Consider the following 20,210-nt stretch of genomic DNA (forward strand, 5'->3'; position numbering starts at 1 on the left):
TTAAAAATCTTCTTTCTACATTTTTAAATTGTAAACATGGATAATTGAGGTGTACATTATAGCAAACTATTAGCGCAAAAGAGAAGATTGGGATGAGTAATAAGGTAGGAGAAATTATAAATAAGAAATTTTAAATCAAAACATTTCACTTACAAAAATACACACACTACACCAAAATTAATCACTAGAGTCGCCCCAAACTATTAGTATAAAAATTAACCATTGGATTGGACTAGTAACCACTTTTAAAGTCTTTTCCCGCTGTCTATGCCTAGCAGTCGGGTGTGGGAGGGGTGGGAAGAAAACTAGAGTTAAAAAAAAAAAGGAAATTATCGGTGCAAAACAGCTGCACTTTCCTACGCACTTCTTATTAAAAGTTAAAAGCACTATGTGCGTATTAATCCAAAACAGCTACCCTTTCCTGCGCACTTCTTAAAAGCCAAAGCGCGCTATATACGTTAATGTGTGATCTAAGCAACCGAGTGGTGTTTTTTTTTTTTTTTTTTTTTTTTTAACCATGCGATTCTACTACGATTGCATACTTGTTACGTGCTTTACAACTTAGGATCACCACCGTCAACAGTAGTACTTCTTTTGGCCTATCATGGCCGTCAATGGAGAGGCAGGAAACAATGTGTATAGATGTGTTGGCTATGGCGTCATTTCTTGGCGAAAGGGCCAAAAGGGAGCGACCCTCTTGCCTCATTCGAGTGAAGTGATGATCCATTAACCCGGCAGGTGATCTGGAAAGCCCTAGCTCAAGAATTCAAGTGAGCTCCCCAAATTTACATCCCTGGCTTTAGCTCTTTCTTTTAGTATATTTTTTGCATTTGCATTTGTTTTTTTTTTTTTGTTGAATGATTGAACTGTTGAATTTTCAGTGTTATTTTGGTGTTTTTGAACTGAGTTTAATTGTGGGAGAACTTTTTGCTTTCTAAGAAGTTCACATATTTATGATTTCTCATGGTTGAAAATTGAAAATTGAGATAATGGGTGGAGAAACCAATCCAGTGTTGAGAAAATATGTACGCTTCATGGCAGTCTCTGTTTAGTCTTTCTTTTCTGTGGGGTTTTTTTTTTTTTTTTGATTTTTGGTTTTTAAACTGTTGGTTTCTTTGGGTTACTTTACTAATTAAGTAGCAGCTAGTTTGAACTGACACGGTGGGACTTTCTGGATACTAAAATGTTGTACACTACATTTTTTCTGATGATTTCAGGTGAAAAGTTTGAAAGTGAGATTGATGGATAAAGAACTAACCAATTTGAGTAGTAATAAGAAATTACGTAGACCTAATGATTCTTTGGAGGATGATGATGATGTGGACAGTATCAGTGATTTACCAGAAAGTGTTTTGAGTCACATACTATCTCGACTACCAACGACATTGGATGCAGTTCGTACCTGTGTCCTATCCAGAAAATGGGAAAAACAGTGGAAGAATGTTTACAATCTCAGGTTCAGTGATTATAAAGTTGATAAGTCCAAAAAGAAGGACTTCGCCATCTCTGTGCAGAAGGTGCTTTACCATTTCAGGAACTCAAGGATTCAGGGGTTTATGCTTTCTATTAATTGCAATCAGTATAATCCCACTCTTGTCAAAACTTGGCTATCAGCTGCTTTAAGGTCTAATGTTCAGAGGCTTTGTTTTTCCCATGTAGATGACTTGGAGTTTCCTCATTACTTCTTCAAATGTGATTCTTTAGTGCATTTGGTTCTCGAACTCTGCACTTTCAGAGTTCCTGGTTATTTTTGTCTTGCAAACCTTCGAGTGTTAAATTTTTATAATGTTACTTGGCAAAATGATGATTGTTCTGCTTCCAGGTGCTTCATCTTGAATTTTCCAGTTCTTGAAGTGTTTAAGTCGTATCAATGCCGCTGGTTGAATGTGAAAATGCTTAAAATACTTGCTCCTCTGCTTGCAAGTTTCCAGATGGTTAGATCTTTCCTTAGATGCACACCTGGTCGATCAGAGGATTGTGAAATAGAGATTTGTGGAGACAACCTTTCATATTTTAATTTTGATGGTTTTTCACTAGAAAATATTGTCCTATCTAACCCTTCAAAAGTTGCTAATGTGTGTCTTGATGTAAATTCCATGGAGCGTTTTATTCAGAGGGGAAAAATTGGTTCTCGAGCTCTTTTGCTTTTGGGAGGACTTTCTTCTGTTATCAGATGCCTGGAACTCTCTGAATATGTAATTGAGGTATTCTTCCCTTTTGAAGTTGTTCTTATTCGCTTTCATTTGTTTTTTTTCATATTTCTATCACAATTTACACAAATGCAATTTATTTATGTACTCTTTATTTGACATGCAATTACCTGATTCTCTACTCTGATCACTATGAAGTATGAACAATTTGGTACTAAAAGCCTTTTTAATTTTGCTTATGTTGAAGCTTGAATTGAAGAGTGCTTGCCTGGCATGAGCATTATTTGCTCAAAATTGCTTGCTTTATATAGAACGCTATTATTGGCATGATACAGTTTCATTGCCCATGCAGCACTAGCAAGCTTTATACTTTCTGCCCTTTTCTGGGAGTATAAAGTGTGTCAATTTGGCTTTTTTCGTATAATGAGCTTGTATAAAATAATTCATTTCCTTATTGTTTGGTTAATAGAATTCTTTGGTCTTGTGCTGCATCTTTGTGTGTGACATTTGTGTTGCAATTGCAATGTAGTAGTAGGGACAGAAAGAATTGTAACGAGAAAGTTACTGATGGACTGAACAGTTTTATTGCACAACTCTTGAAATCTTTGATTGTTGATATAGATTCAGGGTTCATATGATTGATTACATATGTGGCCTAGGCTTGTGGATAATAGATTAGAACATAGTGAAAGAGGTACTACCTGTTGAATGTTTACTAATGCTTAATGCCGATCTTCTCTCCAAGGCACTTGCGCATGCAGAACCTCCATGTTCACTTCCCATCTTTGATGGGCTGACCATCCTTAAAGTGTCTTCCACTTGGAGTAATACCCTCTGCAGTGGACCACTGATGGAGCTTCTAAACAGTGCACCGGCTCTTGAAAAGCTCATATTTACCACGGTAAACAACAATGATGTTTACCATCCCCTCTTATATGTGCAAACTGTTTTGAAATGAACCAAACTCCTACCTCTCTCTCTCATAGGTGTCACTATGTGTTTTATGTTTGTTACTTCCAACTTTTAAAATACCCAGTGTTTGTATCTTGGCAGTTGATTGATGATGTCAATTATGAGGAAAGTAATTCATTGCCTACCAACTTTTCATCTAACCTGAAGGTAGTTGAATTCAGATTGTTCAAAGGAAGGGCATCTGAGATTCAACTGGTTAAGTTTTTGTTGCACAATTTGTCGAGACTTGAGCAGTTGGTAATTACAAAGTTTTTGGGAGATACACAGGTTGAAGTTGAAAATCAGCTATTAATGTTGCCTAGAAGCTCGAGTCGTGTGTCGATAGTGTTCTTGTGAACTTGACTGATGTAAATGATCTTCTTGTAATATTATGTTATGAGATTAAACTGGTGAAGTTTTTGCAGTAGAATATATTGGTACTCGAGAGTTGATTACCACTTCGAAGTTTTTGGGAGATACGAACATTGTGGTTCAAGATTAACTGTTATTGTTACTTGAAAGCTCAAGATATCTGTTTAGGTGTATTTCTATCAAAGAAATGTGATCCTGTCAAATACTTGGTGTGTTTTCAGGATACACTTTTACATTCACTCATCTCTCTTACCTTTTACTCTTTTTTTTTTTTTTTGGGAGAAAATTACTTCAATGGGATCATTTTGATGGTGGAAGGGAAGTGATTTAAAAGGTTTGGAGTGCCAGATGTTCAAATGCTAGATTTTGTTGAAGTTCCTTTTTGTTTGATGTGCTTGATCTATTGTATTTAACCTGTTCCTTTCATTGCGATTTTAAACAATGACGTTGGAACTTAATAGAATTTTCTAATTGTGTTAATAATGCACTTAGCCTTAGGTACTTTTAATAGTGGAACTGTTATCATTCCTTTTTTTTTTTTTTTTTGTTGATCCACTTGGTAATTACTCTACTAAAATTTTAGAATCAGATGAATGTTTTGATGATATATATACCAAAATCACAAGAATTGATATTGTTGGAAGTATAATTGAAAAGAATTCAAAGTTGTACTATTACTTAGATTGGGTTCTGGTTAATGAGTCACATCAAACATGAAAGTAACACTAAGAATGATGACATGAACTTCGAACGACAAATAATTGTCTAGTAACTTGAAAGCAAAAAAATGGGGGATGATAGAATTTTATGAATAATCCTGTTCAAGCGATTCTTGATGATACAGTAGCATAATGGCACAACAACAATGGAGGAAATTCTGATGCAGGATTCAGTTAGGAGATTTGCTCATTCAGAAACAGTTATCAAGAATTCCTAAAGAGCCAATGTTCAATTACCAGGCACTACGGCATTGAAGTAACCCATGCTATACTCTTAGGAGAAGTAACCCATGCTATACTCTTAGGAAAAGCTCGAAGGACAGTGAAGAAAAAGGTACATGTACCCAAAAACGACACAGGTGGATAGATAGAAATATATTTAGGGGCGTGAGACAACTCTCTCTAAGGAACTCGACAAAATAGTATCATAACTTTAGGAGAAGGGGGCCATCTGCTTCAGAAAGGTCCAAAGATTCATTTTAAAAATAGGAATGCCCCAGCCATTAGTCCAAAAAAGGTTGTTAAGGTTAGAAAGGAACCAAGTAGCCCATGAAACACTTTTTTTTTTTTTTTTTGGCAAACTAAAAATACTTTGTTAAGATAGGAATAGAAAAGTCACATGCAGTAAGAACTGCACATTACAAAACTGCTTCGGCAAAGCAAACTATGCAATCAAAGCTCTAGACAAGTGATCTGCACAGAGTATCAGAGAAAATAGAAGGAACATATCTCCATTCCAATCTAATATCCCAATTAGTTCTGGACTTTGTTGTTTTCCTCCAACCTGCAACAATATTCTGGATGAGTTGAACAATGGATTGAATCAGTACTTCAGCTGCAACACTTTTACCGCAAAAGAACCTCCTGTACATTTCTGGCCATAAGAGTATAGATTGTTGCTGCAAAAGCGCACATATGAACTGAATTAACAAATGTGTTTTGCTTGATATGGGGTATCCACCACTGAAGTTCCTCAGACCAGCCAAACCTAAAGCTATACAATAAACAATACTGTTGTATTCTGCCCCATACATAAGCTGCGTAATCGCATTTAAAGAATAAGGATTCCACAGACTCAGCTTCTGTAGCACACAAGGGATACCTGTGATCCCCCATTGTAGTAACCTGTCCTTTGTTGCCAATCTATTTTTACATACTAACCAACCTATAAAAGATTGCCTCGGAATTTGCTTCTCAAACTACAAAGAGTTTAAACCGTGGTATTTCATTACCCCTCTCTCTGAACAAATCTATAGCGGAAGAAGAAGTAAAAGTGCCTGTTTTACTTGCTTTCCATGTAAAAGAAACCTCCTCCTCTGGCAGAGGAAGGCATGCATCAGGGAGGGACTTGATTAAATCTTCCACATTCTGGGATCTTCTATGTACCTGTGGCCAACACCATTGAGCTCCATCAATAATTGACGAAAGTTTTGCACTCGAATTGCTATCAAACTATGCAACTATGTGAGGTCCATAATAGTCAGGTAATGGGCTATCTGGATGCCAGTGGTCATACCATAGATGTGTCATATTACCATTGCCAACCGCAGATGTAATCTCTTGTCGAACCATTGCCCTCAATTGAAGTAATTTCCTCCAAAACCAAGAGGAATCAAAAGGAATTGGAATACTCTAAAATGATCTCCCTCTCTATTTCACAACATGCACCCAAGCTATCCACAAGCTACCTTTCTTTTGAAAGATGGTCCAAATATGCTCAACTAGAAGAGTCTTATTCCACACTTGCGAGCTAATCAAAAGCCCAAGCCACTCTCCTTGTGTGGTTTACAAATATCTTCCCATTTTGCCTTAACCCCAATAGACTTGTCCTTGCCAGTCCGTAAGAAATGAGACATGATCTGCTCAATGACTTTAATTACTCGTTTTGGCAACATATAAAGATGCAGCTCCAATAAATTTGCAAACTAATCATTGCCAACCTTATGAGTTGTAATCATCCCCCATAACATAAGCCCCGTTTGTCAAGTGAGTTTTTTTGGATGTCTGTCTAAAATTTTACTGTAGAAGTTGTAGAAAAATTTTTTGAAATGGGTAAATTTTTGGAATATTTTGAAGTGTATAGTTTAAAAACTTTGAGAAATATTTTGAGATTACTGTAGTTAAAGTTGTTAAAAAACTTGTAGCAGACAAACTTGACCAAAAACTTGCTTGCCAAACAAGGCCATAATGCTCTAGAACTCCAACCTTGGACTTTTTGTTATACCTTATCCACAATTACTGGACAATCAAGAAGTCTCAGTCGAGCACTAATAAGTGGAACACCCAAGTATTTAAGAGGAAAAGAACCTGCCTCCACCTCCATTATTGCACATAGCTCCCGTCTGAGTTGTTGACTAACACCAGAAAAAAGAATCTCACTTTTAGACAATTTGCCGGCAATCCGGACATGCTACCAAATTCATCCGAGACAGATTTTAGCAATGTTGTATCCTGTACATTTGCAGCTGAAGCAAGAACAAATCGTCAGCAAATAGAACATGAGAAACTTCGGATGATAAGTAAAGCCCTCTTGGTGAATCCTGCAATCCAGAAGTAAGGAAAACAACTCCCTAGCAACAAGAAACAGATAGGGGGAAATAGGTTTCGAAACAGATAGGGGGAGATAGGTTTCAAAACAGATAGTGATACTTTGCAGTAAAAAGATGTCAATCTGTAAGACACAAAAGGCTTCTTTTACTAGCTTAAAAGGGACAAAATTTAGCTTACATATGCCCTTTCTTTCACTCATACAAAGAATTTTAATTTTCCCTGCCGAACTGAATATGAACAAGTTTTATCTATTCTATTCCATCTTCCCATATTAGTGCGATTTGAATCAATCAAAGGATGCCCATTAATTGTCTATTTTCTGGTAGGCATCGAATACAGTGTACAAATGCAAGTCAAAGGATAACTAAAGTCACAATCTATTCAAAGTAATATATAGAAGAAAATCCTAGAATGATTGAAATCTGCCAAGTACCTACATGATATACATACTCTGAGCGGGATTTGGTTAGAGGGAAATTGGGGTTTGGAATTTTTTTTTTCCCTTGAATGCTCGATTCTGATATCTGAGAGGGAATTTGGAGGAGCAGCGAAATCCGGAAATGGTTGTATACTGTAACCAACTGCATTTCATTCATACTTCCACAGCTATGTACATATATCATGATTAGCTAGTTACCAAAAATCTTTTGGCGTTTGATCAATTCATCTCCCTTAGAGACTACAACAAAAAATTTAGACTATTATCATTCTTATACTTGAAACATTTTTTTTAAACATTTTACTCATCCTTTTAATTTTGTTCTAGTTTGTTCATTTGTTAGTTTTGAAGTTAACAAGCCAACACAACCTCCACTTCCAAACAAAGCATTTGTTTCTTACTTTGCGAAGTATATTTGATAAAACAACTAACTATTTGAGTACTTTATGAACCAATTAAGGCTAACAATTAATCAGTGATTAACAGTCAAGTAGCAATACATAGGTTGCAAATAAAACAAAGCTTAATTAAATACTGTGTAAAGTAAAACATGTATTAACATAATAACACATATGTTTAGTTGTATTAACATGATAATACATATGTATTAACGTAATAATACATATGTTTAGTTGTATTTTTGTCTATTAGTAGTTGATTAATTATTACTTATAAACTCTAGTAACTTTTATCTGTTTGAATAATTTGATTACGATATTAGATATGCTTTATGATATAAGAAATATATATTTTATCTCAACACAGAAAAATTGATATCAATCTTTAAAAAAATTACAAAAGTAAAAAAGAATGTGGTAAAGCAAATTTGAAAACTTCTTCCAATTCTACAATAAATTTAGCTAGGGATAGAAGTAGCTAATTGCATAAGAAAATAATATACAAAGAAGGAGGGGAAAAAGAAAGGAAAAAGATTAGGGAAAAAAGAAAACCAAAAAACAATTAAGATGTCAGGGTTACCTTTGTCCAAATATATAAAAAAAGTGTTATGAGCCTATCAAAATAATAAAGTTCAAGGGGGTTAAATTGCAACTCTAGGTATAGTTGAGGGGGTTTATTGCATTTAACCATACAAAGAACAAGGAAAGAAATAAGAGAAAAAATTCATTATTCATAAGGAAGTAAATTTTGAAAAATTCGGGAAATGTGCCTACAAATACACGTACATGCACATACACTCGTACATTTGTGCACATATATCAACTCAAACATGCATATTCAGATGCACACGTAATTTATCAAAGTGCACATTTATATTCATTACTAGGGGAAGCCCCTGTGTGATGAAATATTTATTCAAATAAATTTATTTAAAAAAATAGTAAAATTAGAACTGAATGGTACTAGGTTCAATTGAATCGGTTGAATTGCATGGAATTATAAGTAAATTGGTCAAATCAACAAACTTATAAAGTAAAATAAATTTATGAACAAAAGAAATAGGATTATAAATAATAACCATAGCAAAGACATCATTGCCTTTGTTACTATACCATTATAACACAATCATGGCCATGTCCAACCAACAATTAACATGTAAACTATAAGGTCAAATTTAGATCCTACCTTAATCATGAAATTGTAGTCAACATATAATCTTTGCTCACAGTTTGACCACCTACAACTACAAATATCAAAATTTGGAAATATAGTTAGAAAATGTAGGAGGGTTCTTATTAATATTCATAGGTATGCATCATGTATTCCATAATGAAATTTCCATATTCATAAAATACTATTGAGAAAATATTGCAGTAGAAAACTCACAGTTTCTATTGTATCAACTAAACATCCAAAATTGCAGAAAGAGAGAAAGCAAATGAGCATACGTGTCCAAATACCCACAACAAAATATGGAGCACAAGCACTTGAAGCTACGTTCTTCAATATGAAAAGCCTCTATTATTGTCAGGAAGCTGAAGATCACTGCAATTATACTTGTAACGAATTAAAAATATGAACCAGAACCAATCATCTTCATTATTAAGAGCTTCATAAACCAATCATCTTCAACATTAACACCCTCTCTTATTACACCTATAAAAACTGCTCAACAATTATAGAAGAAAATGAAGAGCACTACAATTACTTATAAGTGGTTTAAACAGCATTTGAAAGTTTGATATTCATGCGGAATACAAATCAATTGCATATGGGAGGACACAGTTGTCAAACCGTACTCAATTACACATTACAATGTTGTATATTTGGTTTAATCATTTGTATTTGATTTTTTTTCTGCCTAAATTATCCCCAAAAACGATAGATGAAAATTTTTCAACAGTCACCTACAAACTCCTTTTTATATATGTATAGGACACTTGTTAGTGCATATACACTCATAAATATGTGCACATTCATATTTACATGTGTGGATGCATCATTTAATAAATGTATATTTATGTTTGCTGAAGTCCACATTGTTATTGTGAGGACTTGCAAATTCCTTATATATTTCTTGAAAATTTCCTTTTATTTGAAAATTATTTAGAAATTATTATTCTATATCATCTTACTACTCAATCACCCTAGGAAAGTGCCAATGATCATAGGAAATTAGGGTTTTCCTTTCCGATTTCAATTCGAAGTGAAATAGGGTTTTTCGTGTATCCGTCGTGTAATTATCCGGTATGGAGCGAGAATCAAATTTGGTGCTTAAGAGTGACTTTTGGGTGAGAAATAATATGTGATTAGAAGAAATGATAAAAAGTTAGTGAATAGGAAGTAAAAACCCTAGTACGTGTGATTTAAGGAAAAACGGTGCGAACCGACGTGTACCATGTACTACCGATTGAACCCACCACTTGATCACCACTTTCTTACCATATAAGCTCATTAATACTTGAGCAAAATATCCTCTTATTTCCAGCTGGCTTTGACCAAAAATTTAGACCAAAATGGCAAGGAAAAGAAACAAAAAAAATGAGTGGAGGTTGGTGAGGACACTTGTCGGCCATCTAAGGGCCTTGACCAAGACTAATTGTCTTGCCTTCTTATCACCATGGAGCAGCCTTTCTTTCTCATTTTTCTGCTACCTTGGCCGAGAGAGAGAGAGAGAGAAAAACCCAAGGGAGAGCTGCCCAAATCCATCTTGATTTGCACCATCCAAGTGAGGAACCAAAATTCTAAACCGATTAAAGTGTGAGTTGTGAACTTGGGAAGCTAAGAGAACCAAAAATTGGAAGAGGAGGTGAAGTATAACTCCTGCAAACTTCTTTTGTTGAGGTATAAGGTCTAACCCATAGCTTTGGTTCTTTTATTTTTTATTAAGATATTATATAATTCATGTTTTGGTTAGATTAGTTGTGATACAAGTTGTTGTGATGATTTTTAAGGTGATATATGTAAGTTAGGGTTTGATGATTTCTGCCTATACTTGCTATATGGATGATATATATTGTATCCAGGCTTATATAGGAGGTTGTGGTGGTGGATTGAGGCAAGAAATGAAGAAAGTTTCATTGAATCCCAAAATTTCCAGATTTCTGGAAAATTTGACTTCAGTTCTGTCCGGTTTCAGTGCACTATGGTAAAGGCCGAATTAGGCTTAGAATAAAACATGAAAGTTGTAGAGAATGATATTTTATAGGTGCCTACAAAATTTCAGGCCAATCGGAGCAACGTAGCCAGTAAAAAGACCAAAATACCCTCGCTGCCCTAGGATGTTTCCAGTGATCCGTTTTAGACAGTTCATCCGTTTGGCTGTGTTTATTCACTATGATCCGTGCAGATTTAGCCATTTTCCAAAACATAAAAGTTTTATTACTCTGTCTTAGCTTTTAAACGCCTCAAAGAACGCCTTAAACGGACTTTGGTAGCCTGAGATATGACCATTTAAATGTAGTACAGTTAATTAGCCGATTAGTTGGAACCTGGTTCTGTGAACTGGGAATTTGATTAGGTTACACTGGAAATTTGACCAAGTGATTTTCATGAAAGTTATAGGACTTTGTCTTAGCTTCGAAATGGTATAAGTTGCACCCCAATCTGATAAGCGTAGCTTCGGTTGTGTCCGTTACGCAAAACTCTATCAAATCTGTCTCTTGTTAAACTTGATTTCCGCACTTGTTGTTAGTTGATTTTGTCCTTGTATTGTCTTGAACCTATTGGACGGCTATTGAAGTTAGATTGTTGTGTGTGTACCTTTGGGTTTGAATGAGAAAAAAATAATGAAGCCAAAATGGCTGGAAACTTAGGTAAACACAAAGGGCATGCTGCCCAAATTTACGCTCGAAGACTAGAGAAATATACTTGCGACTTGAGTAAGGATTAAGAGTGATTATTACTTGAATCATCTAGGATATTTGCGTCTTCTTTTACCGAGGTATATAAGTAAGAATTTGGTCAAACTTGTACCGTTGAGAAATAAAATAATGATTGCTCGGAGTACGTTTTCCTTGTACTTTCGACTCGAATGACATTTCCAAGTATAAATGTTACAAAGTTATATAGTTTGAAAAGCGAGCGAGTGTTTCACGAATATTATCCAAGTAAATTTTCATGTCTTGATTCTTATTGAACGAAACGTCTACGTTTCGAACCTTAGTTGATTTTTAAAGTTCTGAAACAAAGTTTTATCGCAGATTTGGACTCCGAACCCGGAGTATAACCCGGACGTGATTACTAGGGGCACTTCATTTTGGTGAGTGCTTCCAAATACCTGATTGAACTGGACACTTGTTTCCAATATTTGATCAATATGATTAAATGATATATGATTGGCTTGATCGGGTAAGAGTGTACTTTATCGCACTTGCCCTTATTTGATATATACTTGTTTATTGTTGAAATTGAATTGATATACTTGTTCATGTTGTGCGCACTTCCTGGAATTCCGGAAACCCTGCGGCAAGTTACTCGAGTCGAACCGGCAAGGGCTTGGTCGATTGGGTAACGAACCCTGGGTCTCTTGTTTGTCGAGTGGAGTGATATCTCCTCGACTAATCGGTATATTCGAGTATTACCACCCGTGTTTCTTGAGAATTTTGGGCCCAATAGGGGGTTTGAATGGTGGACGGAGAGTAGTTAAGTGGTGCTCTACTGGATTGGTTCCTTTACTTGAAAGTTGACGGAGTGTCAACTACTACGTGATCAAGCTCCTGATGATGATTGGAAGTTGGCTCCTGAGAGCCATCCGTATCCTTATGCTTTGGAATGATTATTGCTTATTGGATTATTGTTTCTTCTGAAAAACTTTTACACTCGCTCATTTTGAGATTGCTACTTGACGTGTTATTGCTCACTTTTATGAACTTTTCTTGCTCGTTACTTTTCTATATCAAAAACTTGTACTTATAAAGAATGGTCAATTTACTATTTGGAACCTCACTGGGCTTTTAGCTCATTCCACTTCATTTATTTTCCTTACAGGGGTACGAGCGAGGCTTGAGATGTGTAAAGACTAGCGGCGTAGCCTAGTTGTTTTTGACTTTTGACTTGTACTCGCGCTATCACTTGATTAGAATGATTTGTACTTGAATTGTATACACTTTAAATCAGTTTGGATATGTAGAGGCTTTGTATCTTGAATGTGCATCGATGTAAATTGTAAGTGTGAATTGCGATGTTATTTATTGCCGACGGATATATGCTTGTACTCGCGCTATCACTTGATTAGAATGATTTGTACTTGAATTGTATACACTTTAAATCAGTTTGGATATGTAGAGGCTTTGTATCTTGAATGTGCATCGATGTAAATTGTAAGTGTGAATTGCGATGTTATTTATTGCCGACGGATATATGCATGTGATGTGAGTGAGTGAGTCCTGACGAGAGTTGGACAGGCGGTCTGCTAAATCCTAAGGTATGCCCAGGGGGAGGTGGGGCCGTCACAGGTGATATCAGAGCCATTTCGCGTGGTCTCTGCGCAGAGTGAGCTTGGGCCAAGTGGTGTTATGGTCCTAATTGTGTGAATAGGTGTAAAGGATTAAGGACTCCTTTGAGCATAATTTATGAGCCGGGCATGTTATAAGTGTAAAAATCTTTATTGTGGAACTTGAGGAAGATAGATATATGTCGGGTAGGAATCTCTAATATGGATGATTTGCTCTTAGGACCGGCCGGCTCTAGTTGTGAATTATCTTATTGTGGATTCTTGTACTTGAGTACCGAATAGTGGAGAGCGTGATATAAGGGTCTGTATCTTGATTGAATTTGAGGTATGTCTGGATGGCAAAAGCCGAGGCACGAAAGATTTTACATTTGACCTAGTAATTAGACTGGTCGATGGGGGGTTTGATATGAAAGTGTCATCATGGACTACTCGTGTACTAGTCTGGCTCGGGCTTTTAGAGGGTGGTTAGATTGTAAGGGAATTCGCACCTAAGACCTGTTCTCTTTTGCTATGACCGGAGAGCTTGATAAGTAATTATTTGACTTTGAGTTAGTCTAGCTACAACCATAGAGGTATTTTCTACCCCCTTGTGAGATTCGATAACCGTAGTTTGGCTCTCGATAAACTAACCTTGCCTATATTTTCTTGATATTTATTCCTTGACGTCAAAGTATGGACCTGACTTGATTACTATTATGTCGAGATAGAGAATTTGGAATTAGGTATGAAAAATTTGAGGCTTCTATACCTGTATGCTTCTAAGTTTAAATTTTCCGTGATTGGATTGGGAGTGAGGGAACTTAACAGTTATATGGTTAAAGTTCCAAGTGTACCTAGTTACTTATCTTGATTCTCTAATTTGCCGGGCAGGCTATCACTTGAGTTCGAGCGAATCAGGAAGATGGCACATTTGGCTGATACGTATAAGGAGATAGAGATTCTTCGAAAAGAAGTAGAGTTCCAAAAGAGATTAATTGAGCACTGGGAAAGGCGATGGAAACAAGAGTATTCAGAGAAAATTGAGCTATTGCACAAGAACATGGAGCTGAAAAAGAAATACGAAGGGATTTCGGAAGAGGTACAAAGTAAATTTGAGTTAGTACCTTCATCTAGTCAAATGGCCTCTCAGGACATTCCTAGTAATAAAGATGAAAAAGGAGAAGGAAGTGTTCGCGACCAGAAAGGAAAACGTAAAGAGATGGATGGAAATGGAGTTGCTATGAGGGATAAGGGGAGGAAGAAGAAAAAGAATGGACACTTCAAGAAGAAATGTGTGGCTCCTAAGTGTGAAACGTGTAACAAAAGTCATACAAGAATATGTTATGTGAAAATTGGTGCATGCTTTAGATGCGGCCAACTGGGACACTAAGTGAGGAACTGCTCAGAACAAATGAATTTTGGGATGGTGAAACTGCTGTAATAGTTAAAATCGGCAAGTAGTGATGTGTTAGCTGAAATAGTTGTATTTATGGACCTATGTGTATGCAATCTTTATGTAGTGAGTATGTTCCGATAAAAGTAGTGGACCTGGTACTTGATATTATGATGAGTAATATTAAATCTTGGTGATTTGACAGTATCTTTTGGTAACTTTTGGTCTCGATGTTAAATGACATTTGCGTTTGTGGTTCGGAAAGACGAAACTTTCGATGTCTTCACTGATTTTCTTAGCCTGGCGTTTAGTCATAGCATTATTATGATTTCTCTCTAGATAGATTGAGATAGATTGTGGTATGAATTTCGAGAACGAAATTCTTTTATGGGGGAGAGAGTGTGAGGACTTGCAAATTCCTTATATATTTCTTGAAAATTTCCTTTTATTTGGAAATTATTATTCTATACCATCTTACTACTCAATCACCCTAGAAAAGTGCCAATAATAATAGAAAATTAGGGTTTTCCTTTTCGATTTCAATTCGAAGTGAAATAGGATTTTTCGTGTATCCGTCGTGTAATTATCCGGTACGGAGCGAGAATCAAATTTGGTGCTTAAGAGTGACTTTTGGGTGAGAAATAATATGTGATTAGAAGAAATGATAAAAAGTTAGTGAATAGGAAGTAAAAACCCTAGTACATGTGATTTAAGGAAAAACGGTGCGAACTGACGTGTACCATGTACTACCGATTGAACCCACCACTTGATCACCACTTTCTTACCATATAAACTCATTAATACTTGAGCAAAATATCCTCTTATTTCTATCTGGTTTTGACCGAAAATTTGGACCAAAATGGCAAGGAAAAGAAACAAAAAAATGAGTGGAGGTTGGTGAGGACACTTGTCGGCCATCTAAGGGCCTTGACCAAGACTAATTGTCTTGCCTTCTTATCACTATGGAGCAGCCTTTCTTCCTCATTTTTCTGCTACCTTGGCCGAGAGAGAGAGAGAGAAAAACCCAAGGGAGAGCTGCCCAAATCCATCTTGATTTGCACCATCCAAGTGAGGAACCAAAATTCTAAACCGATTAAAGTGTGAGTTGTGAACTTGGGAAGCTGAGAGAACCAAAAATTCCAAGAGGAGGTGAAGTATTACTCTTGCAAGCTTCTTTTGTTGAGGTATAAGGTCTAACCCATAGCTTTGGTTCTTTTATTTTTGATTAAGATGTTATATAATTCATGTTTTGGTTAGAATAGTTGTGATACAAGTTGTTGTGATGATTTTTAAGGTGATATATGTAAGTTAGGGTTTGATGATTTTTGCCTATACTTGCTATATGGATGATATATGTTGTATCTAGGTTTATATAGGAGGTTGTGGTGGTGGATTGAGGCAAGAAATGAAGAAAGTTTCATTGAATCCCAAAATTTCCAGATTTCTGGAAAATTTGACTTCAGTTCTGTCCGGTTTCAGTGCACTATGCTAAAGGCCGAATTAGGCTTAGAATAAAACATGAAAGTTGTATAGAATGATATTTTATAGGTGCCTACAAAATTTCAGGCCAATCGGAGCAACGTAGCCAGTAAAAAGACCAAAATACCCTCGCTGCCCTAGGATGTTTCCAGTGATCCGTTTTAGACAGTTCATCCGTTTGGCTGTGTTTATTCACTATGATCCGTGCGGATTTAGCCATTTTCCAAAACATAAAAGTTTTAGTAATCTGTCTTAGCTTTTAAACGCCTCAAAGAACGCCTTAAACGGACTTTGGTAGCCTGAGATATGACCATTTAAATGTAGTACAGTTAATTAGCCGATTAGTTGGAACCTGGTTCTGTGAACTGGGAATTTGATTAGGTTACACTGGAAATTTGACCAAGTGATTTTCATGAAAGTTATAGCACTTTGTCTTAGCTTCGAAATGGTATAAGTTGCACCCCAATCTGATAAGCGTAGCTTCGGTTGTGTCCGTTACGCAAAACTCTATCAAATCTGTCTCTTGTTAAACTTGATTTCCGCACTTGTTGTTAGTTGATTTTGTCCTTGTATTGTCTTGAACCTATTGGACGGCTATTGAAGTTAGATTGTTGTGTGTGTACCTTTGGGTTTGAATGAGAAAAAAATAATGAAGCCAAAATGGCTAGAAACTTAGGTAAACACAAAGGGCATGCTGCCCAAATTTACGCTCGAAGACTAGAGAAATATACTTGCGACTTGAGTAAGGATTAAGAGTGATTACTACTTGAATCATCTAGGATATTTGCGTCTTCTTTTACCGAGGTATATAAGTAAGAATTTGGCCAAACTTGTACCGTTGAGAAATAAAATAATGATTGCTCGGAGTACGTTTTCCTTGTACTTTCGACTCGAATGACATTTCCAAGTATAAATGTTACAAAGTTATATAGTTTGAAAAGCGAGCGAGTGTTTCACGAATATTATCCAAGTAAATTTTCATGTCTTGATTCTTATTGAACGAAACGTCTACGTTTCGAACCTTAGTTGATTTTTAAAGTTCTGAAACAAAGTTTTATCGCAGATTTGGACTCCGAACCCGGAGTATAACCCGGACGTGATTACTAGGGGCACTTCATTTTGGTGAGTGCTTCCAAATACCTGATTGAACTGGACTCTTGTTTCCAATATTTGATCAATATGATTAAATGATATATGATTGGCTTGATCGGGTAAGAGTGTACTTTATCGCACTTGCCCTTATTTGATATATACTTGTTTATTGTTGAAATTGAATTGATATACTTGTTCATGTTGTGCGCACTTCCTGGAATTCCAGAAACCCTGCGGCAAGTTACTCGAGTCGAGCCGGCAAGGGCTTGGTCGATTGGGTAACGAACCCTGGGTCTCTTGTTTGTCGAGTGGAGTGATATCTCCTCGACTAATCGGTATACTCGAGTATTACCACCCGTGTTTCTTGAGAATTTTGGTCCCAGTAGGGGGTTTGAATGGTGGACGGAGAGTAGTTAAGTGGTGCTCTACTGGATTGGTTCCTTTACTTGAAAGTTGACGGAGTGTCAACTACTACGTGATCAAGCCCCTGATGATAAATGGAAGTTGGCTCTTGAGAGCCATCCGTATCCTTATGCTTTGGAATGATTATTGCTTATTGGATTATTGTTTCTTCTGAAAAACTTTTACACTCGCTCATTTTGAGATTGCTACTTGACGTGTTATTGCTCACTTTTATGAACTCTTCATGCTCGTTACTTTGCTATATCAAAAACTTGTACTTATAAAGAATGGTCAATTTGCTATTTGGAAACTCACTGGGTTTTTAGCTCATTCCACTCCATTTGTTTTCCTTACAGGGGTACAAGCGAGACGTGAGATGTGTAAAGACTAGCGTAGCCTAGTTGTTTTTGACTTTTGACTTGTACTCGCGCTATCACTTGATTAGAATGATTTGTACTTGAATTGTATACACTTTAAACCAATTTGGGTATGTAGAGGCTTTGTATCTTGAATGTGCATCGATGTAAATTGTAAGTGTGAATTGCGATGTTATTTATTGCCGACGGATATATGCACGTGATGTGAGTGAGTGAGTCCTGGCGAGAGTTGGGCAGGCGGTCTGCTAAACCCTAGGGTACGCCCAGGGGGAGGTGGGGCCGTCACAGTTATTCATTAAAATACACAATTCATTAAAGTGCACAATTATGAGAGTAATTTAGTTTTTTTTTCTTTCCTAGCATAATGGTAATTTGTCAGTGTTGGATAAATGACAAATATGTAAAACTTGAATTTAAAATTTAACTTTTAAACATATGTCATGGATCTAACAGTGATAGTGTATACACTATTAGTATATATAAAATTTACTCAATTTAATAATGTAATACTCCTCCGTCCCGAAATTTTGTCACACCCTTGAAAAGAGGTATTTGCTTAATCTTCCCGATCTACCTTCTCCAATTAATGGTCACAATTGAAAAGGCTTCATGAGTCCTTTTTATTTTGGTTGCAACGATAACATTTGTATAATTTAAACTATCCTATTTTAAGGGAAGAGGGAGTCTAAAAAGTTTTATAAAAGACTAACAGATTTACGAACTCAATTAGACCAAAGGGGTGCTCTAGCACCTCCTTTGATTTTTTTTTATTGCAGGTGAGGTTTGAACCCTCGATCTATAGTCCAAAGAGAGATTTAATCCCTTTTTAGTACTAAGCCAAAACTCGGTGGTTGAAAAAGCTTCATGAGTCCTTGAAAAGAAAAACAATGATGGGCCCTTATTTCCATGCATTATTAAGGTTCCGTTTGATAAAACTGAATCTGAATTCTAAAATCTGAATACTGAAACAATTAATTTGCTGAATTTTAAGCATTGAAAAAAATATATGAATGTCTGAATTTTAATGCTAAACCTATTTATACTGTTTGATAAATATTTATAGCTGAATGCTTAATAAGTTTAATTTGACAATTTTGCCCTTATATCCTTTCATTCAAAAAAAGAAATAGAATCTATGACTTAATTAGTTTAAAATTGTTAGGTATAAAAATGATAATATTTATTTTTAAATCAAATTAATATAAAAGATGAAATATATTATATGAGGAGTATGGAGAAGATATGAAAGTCATTAAAAAGGGAGAAAAGAGAAACTAAAACTTGTTAGATAGATAAGGGTAGAAACTAATTTTGAACATAATTAACAAACAAGAATAGATTTGGTAGATAAGATAAGATAGTTGAAGTAATTCTATTGATTCTTATCAGAATTAAGCATTCAGTTAGGATTTTTGGGATGAAAAAAATACACACAGGTTCAGCACTGCTTAATAAGTTCAGCAAATAGATTTTCATTTATCAAACACTCAAAACATCTGAATGTCTGAAAAAATTCAGATTCAGCACTTTTTTATGTTATCAAACAGACCCTAAGTGCATATGCTTTGATTTGATGTGCACGTGTTGCAATATACACGCACAAGGACTACATTTTTTTTTTGGATAATCCAATAGGATCACGGGAAATGAACGGAAACTAAATCATTATCGGATTATATGAGTGTAAGAGGCATCATATGAATTTAAGAGAAACCACATTCAGTGGCAACTTTTTGATAGGAAGTAAGGGACCTCTCACTCCACAAGGGCATATGGTGGCCAACTACTCTGGATGTGGTTTAAAGGGACCACTCTTTGTTTGAAACTTACACATATGTTTTTAACTTGGAAACAACTGATGACTACTTATACGTAGGACCTATAATACTTAAACACAACTCTCTTTTGCATCCAAATATAAAAGTGAAAATGGAAAGTGGAGTTAAAGTTAGTTTTCAATTTTGGTAAGTGATAGTAGTTTTGTGACGGATCAAGAAGAAAAATACAACATTTTAATGCGATGGAAGGAATAACACATCTATAAGCCATATTATTCCACAAATAGTAAATCATATTCCATTCACAAAATTTTATCAATGATCCTAGTTGGTCTTTAACTTTTACAAACATCTATCATGTTCCTTAACTTATGAATTTGGTTCGAAATGGTTGCTCAAGCGAAATATAATTATGGTAATATATATATATATATGTGTGTGTGTGTGTGTGTTCGTGTGTGCAATGAGTTGTAGAACATTAGTCGGTTCCTTACATCCTGTTGTCTTATTGATTCATTGTATATGCCAATACTTGATATTACTTATTATGTGTATATCATTATTCCAAATACTATTTACTAAACTTAAAAAAAAAACTTTATTTTAATTGTGCCATCACTAAAAAATTTTCTAGCTCCATCACTGCCACTGTTCTACTAGCCAAGGGTGAAGCTT

The 20,210-nt window shown here is 35.7% G+C and overlaps 1 protein-coding gene and 1 long non-coding RNA gene across 5 annotated transcripts; one reads left to right on the forward strand and one right to left on the reverse strand.

The window, feature by feature from the left end:
* Positions 1-489: 489 nt before the first annotated feature.
* LOC113717623 (F-box/FBD/LRR-repeat protein At3g14710) lies at positions 490-3,712 on the forward strand. 4 transcript variants are annotated; one of them, XM_027242393.2, is made up of 5 exons: positions 490-770; positions 1,218-1,517; positions 1,823-2,204; positions 2,896-3,051; positions 3,204-3,712. In XM_027242393.2, exons 2-5 carry the CDS (start codon positions 1,390-1,392, stop codon positions 3,456-3,458), a joined length of 921 nt encoding a protein of 306 aa, XP_027098194.1. In that variant the 5' UTR covers positions 490-770; positions 1,218-1,389; the 3' UTR covers positions 3,459-3,712. The 4 variants fall into 4 exon arrangements, with proteins under 4 accessions (XP_027098194.1, XP_027098193.1, XP_071929135.1 ...); XM_072073034.1 differs by having other exon boundaries at positions 493-770; positions 1,218-1,624; XM_072073035.1 differs by having other exon boundaries at positions 496-770; positions 2,115-2,204.
* Positions 3,713-5,108: 1,396 nt separating this feature from the next.
* Positions 5,109-7,223, reverse strand: LOC140021660 (uncharacterized). The gene is made up of 2 exons (XR_011825563.1): positions 5,709-7,223; positions 5,109-5,578 (listed from the first exon to the last, which is right to left on the reverse strand). It is a non-coding gene; the product is annotated as an uncharacterized lncRNA (long non-coding RNA).
* Between the last annotated feature and the right edge of the window lie 12,987 nt (positions 7,224-20,210).

Source organism: Coffea arabica, chromosome 11e (assembly GCF_036785885.1).
Source record: "Coffea arabica cultivar ET-39 chromosome 11e, Coffea Arabica ET-39 HiFi, whole genome shotgun sequence".
Taxonomy (NCBI): domain Eukaryota; kingdom Viridiplantae; phylum Streptophyta; class Magnoliopsida; order Gentianales; family Rubiaceae; genus Coffea; species Coffea arabica.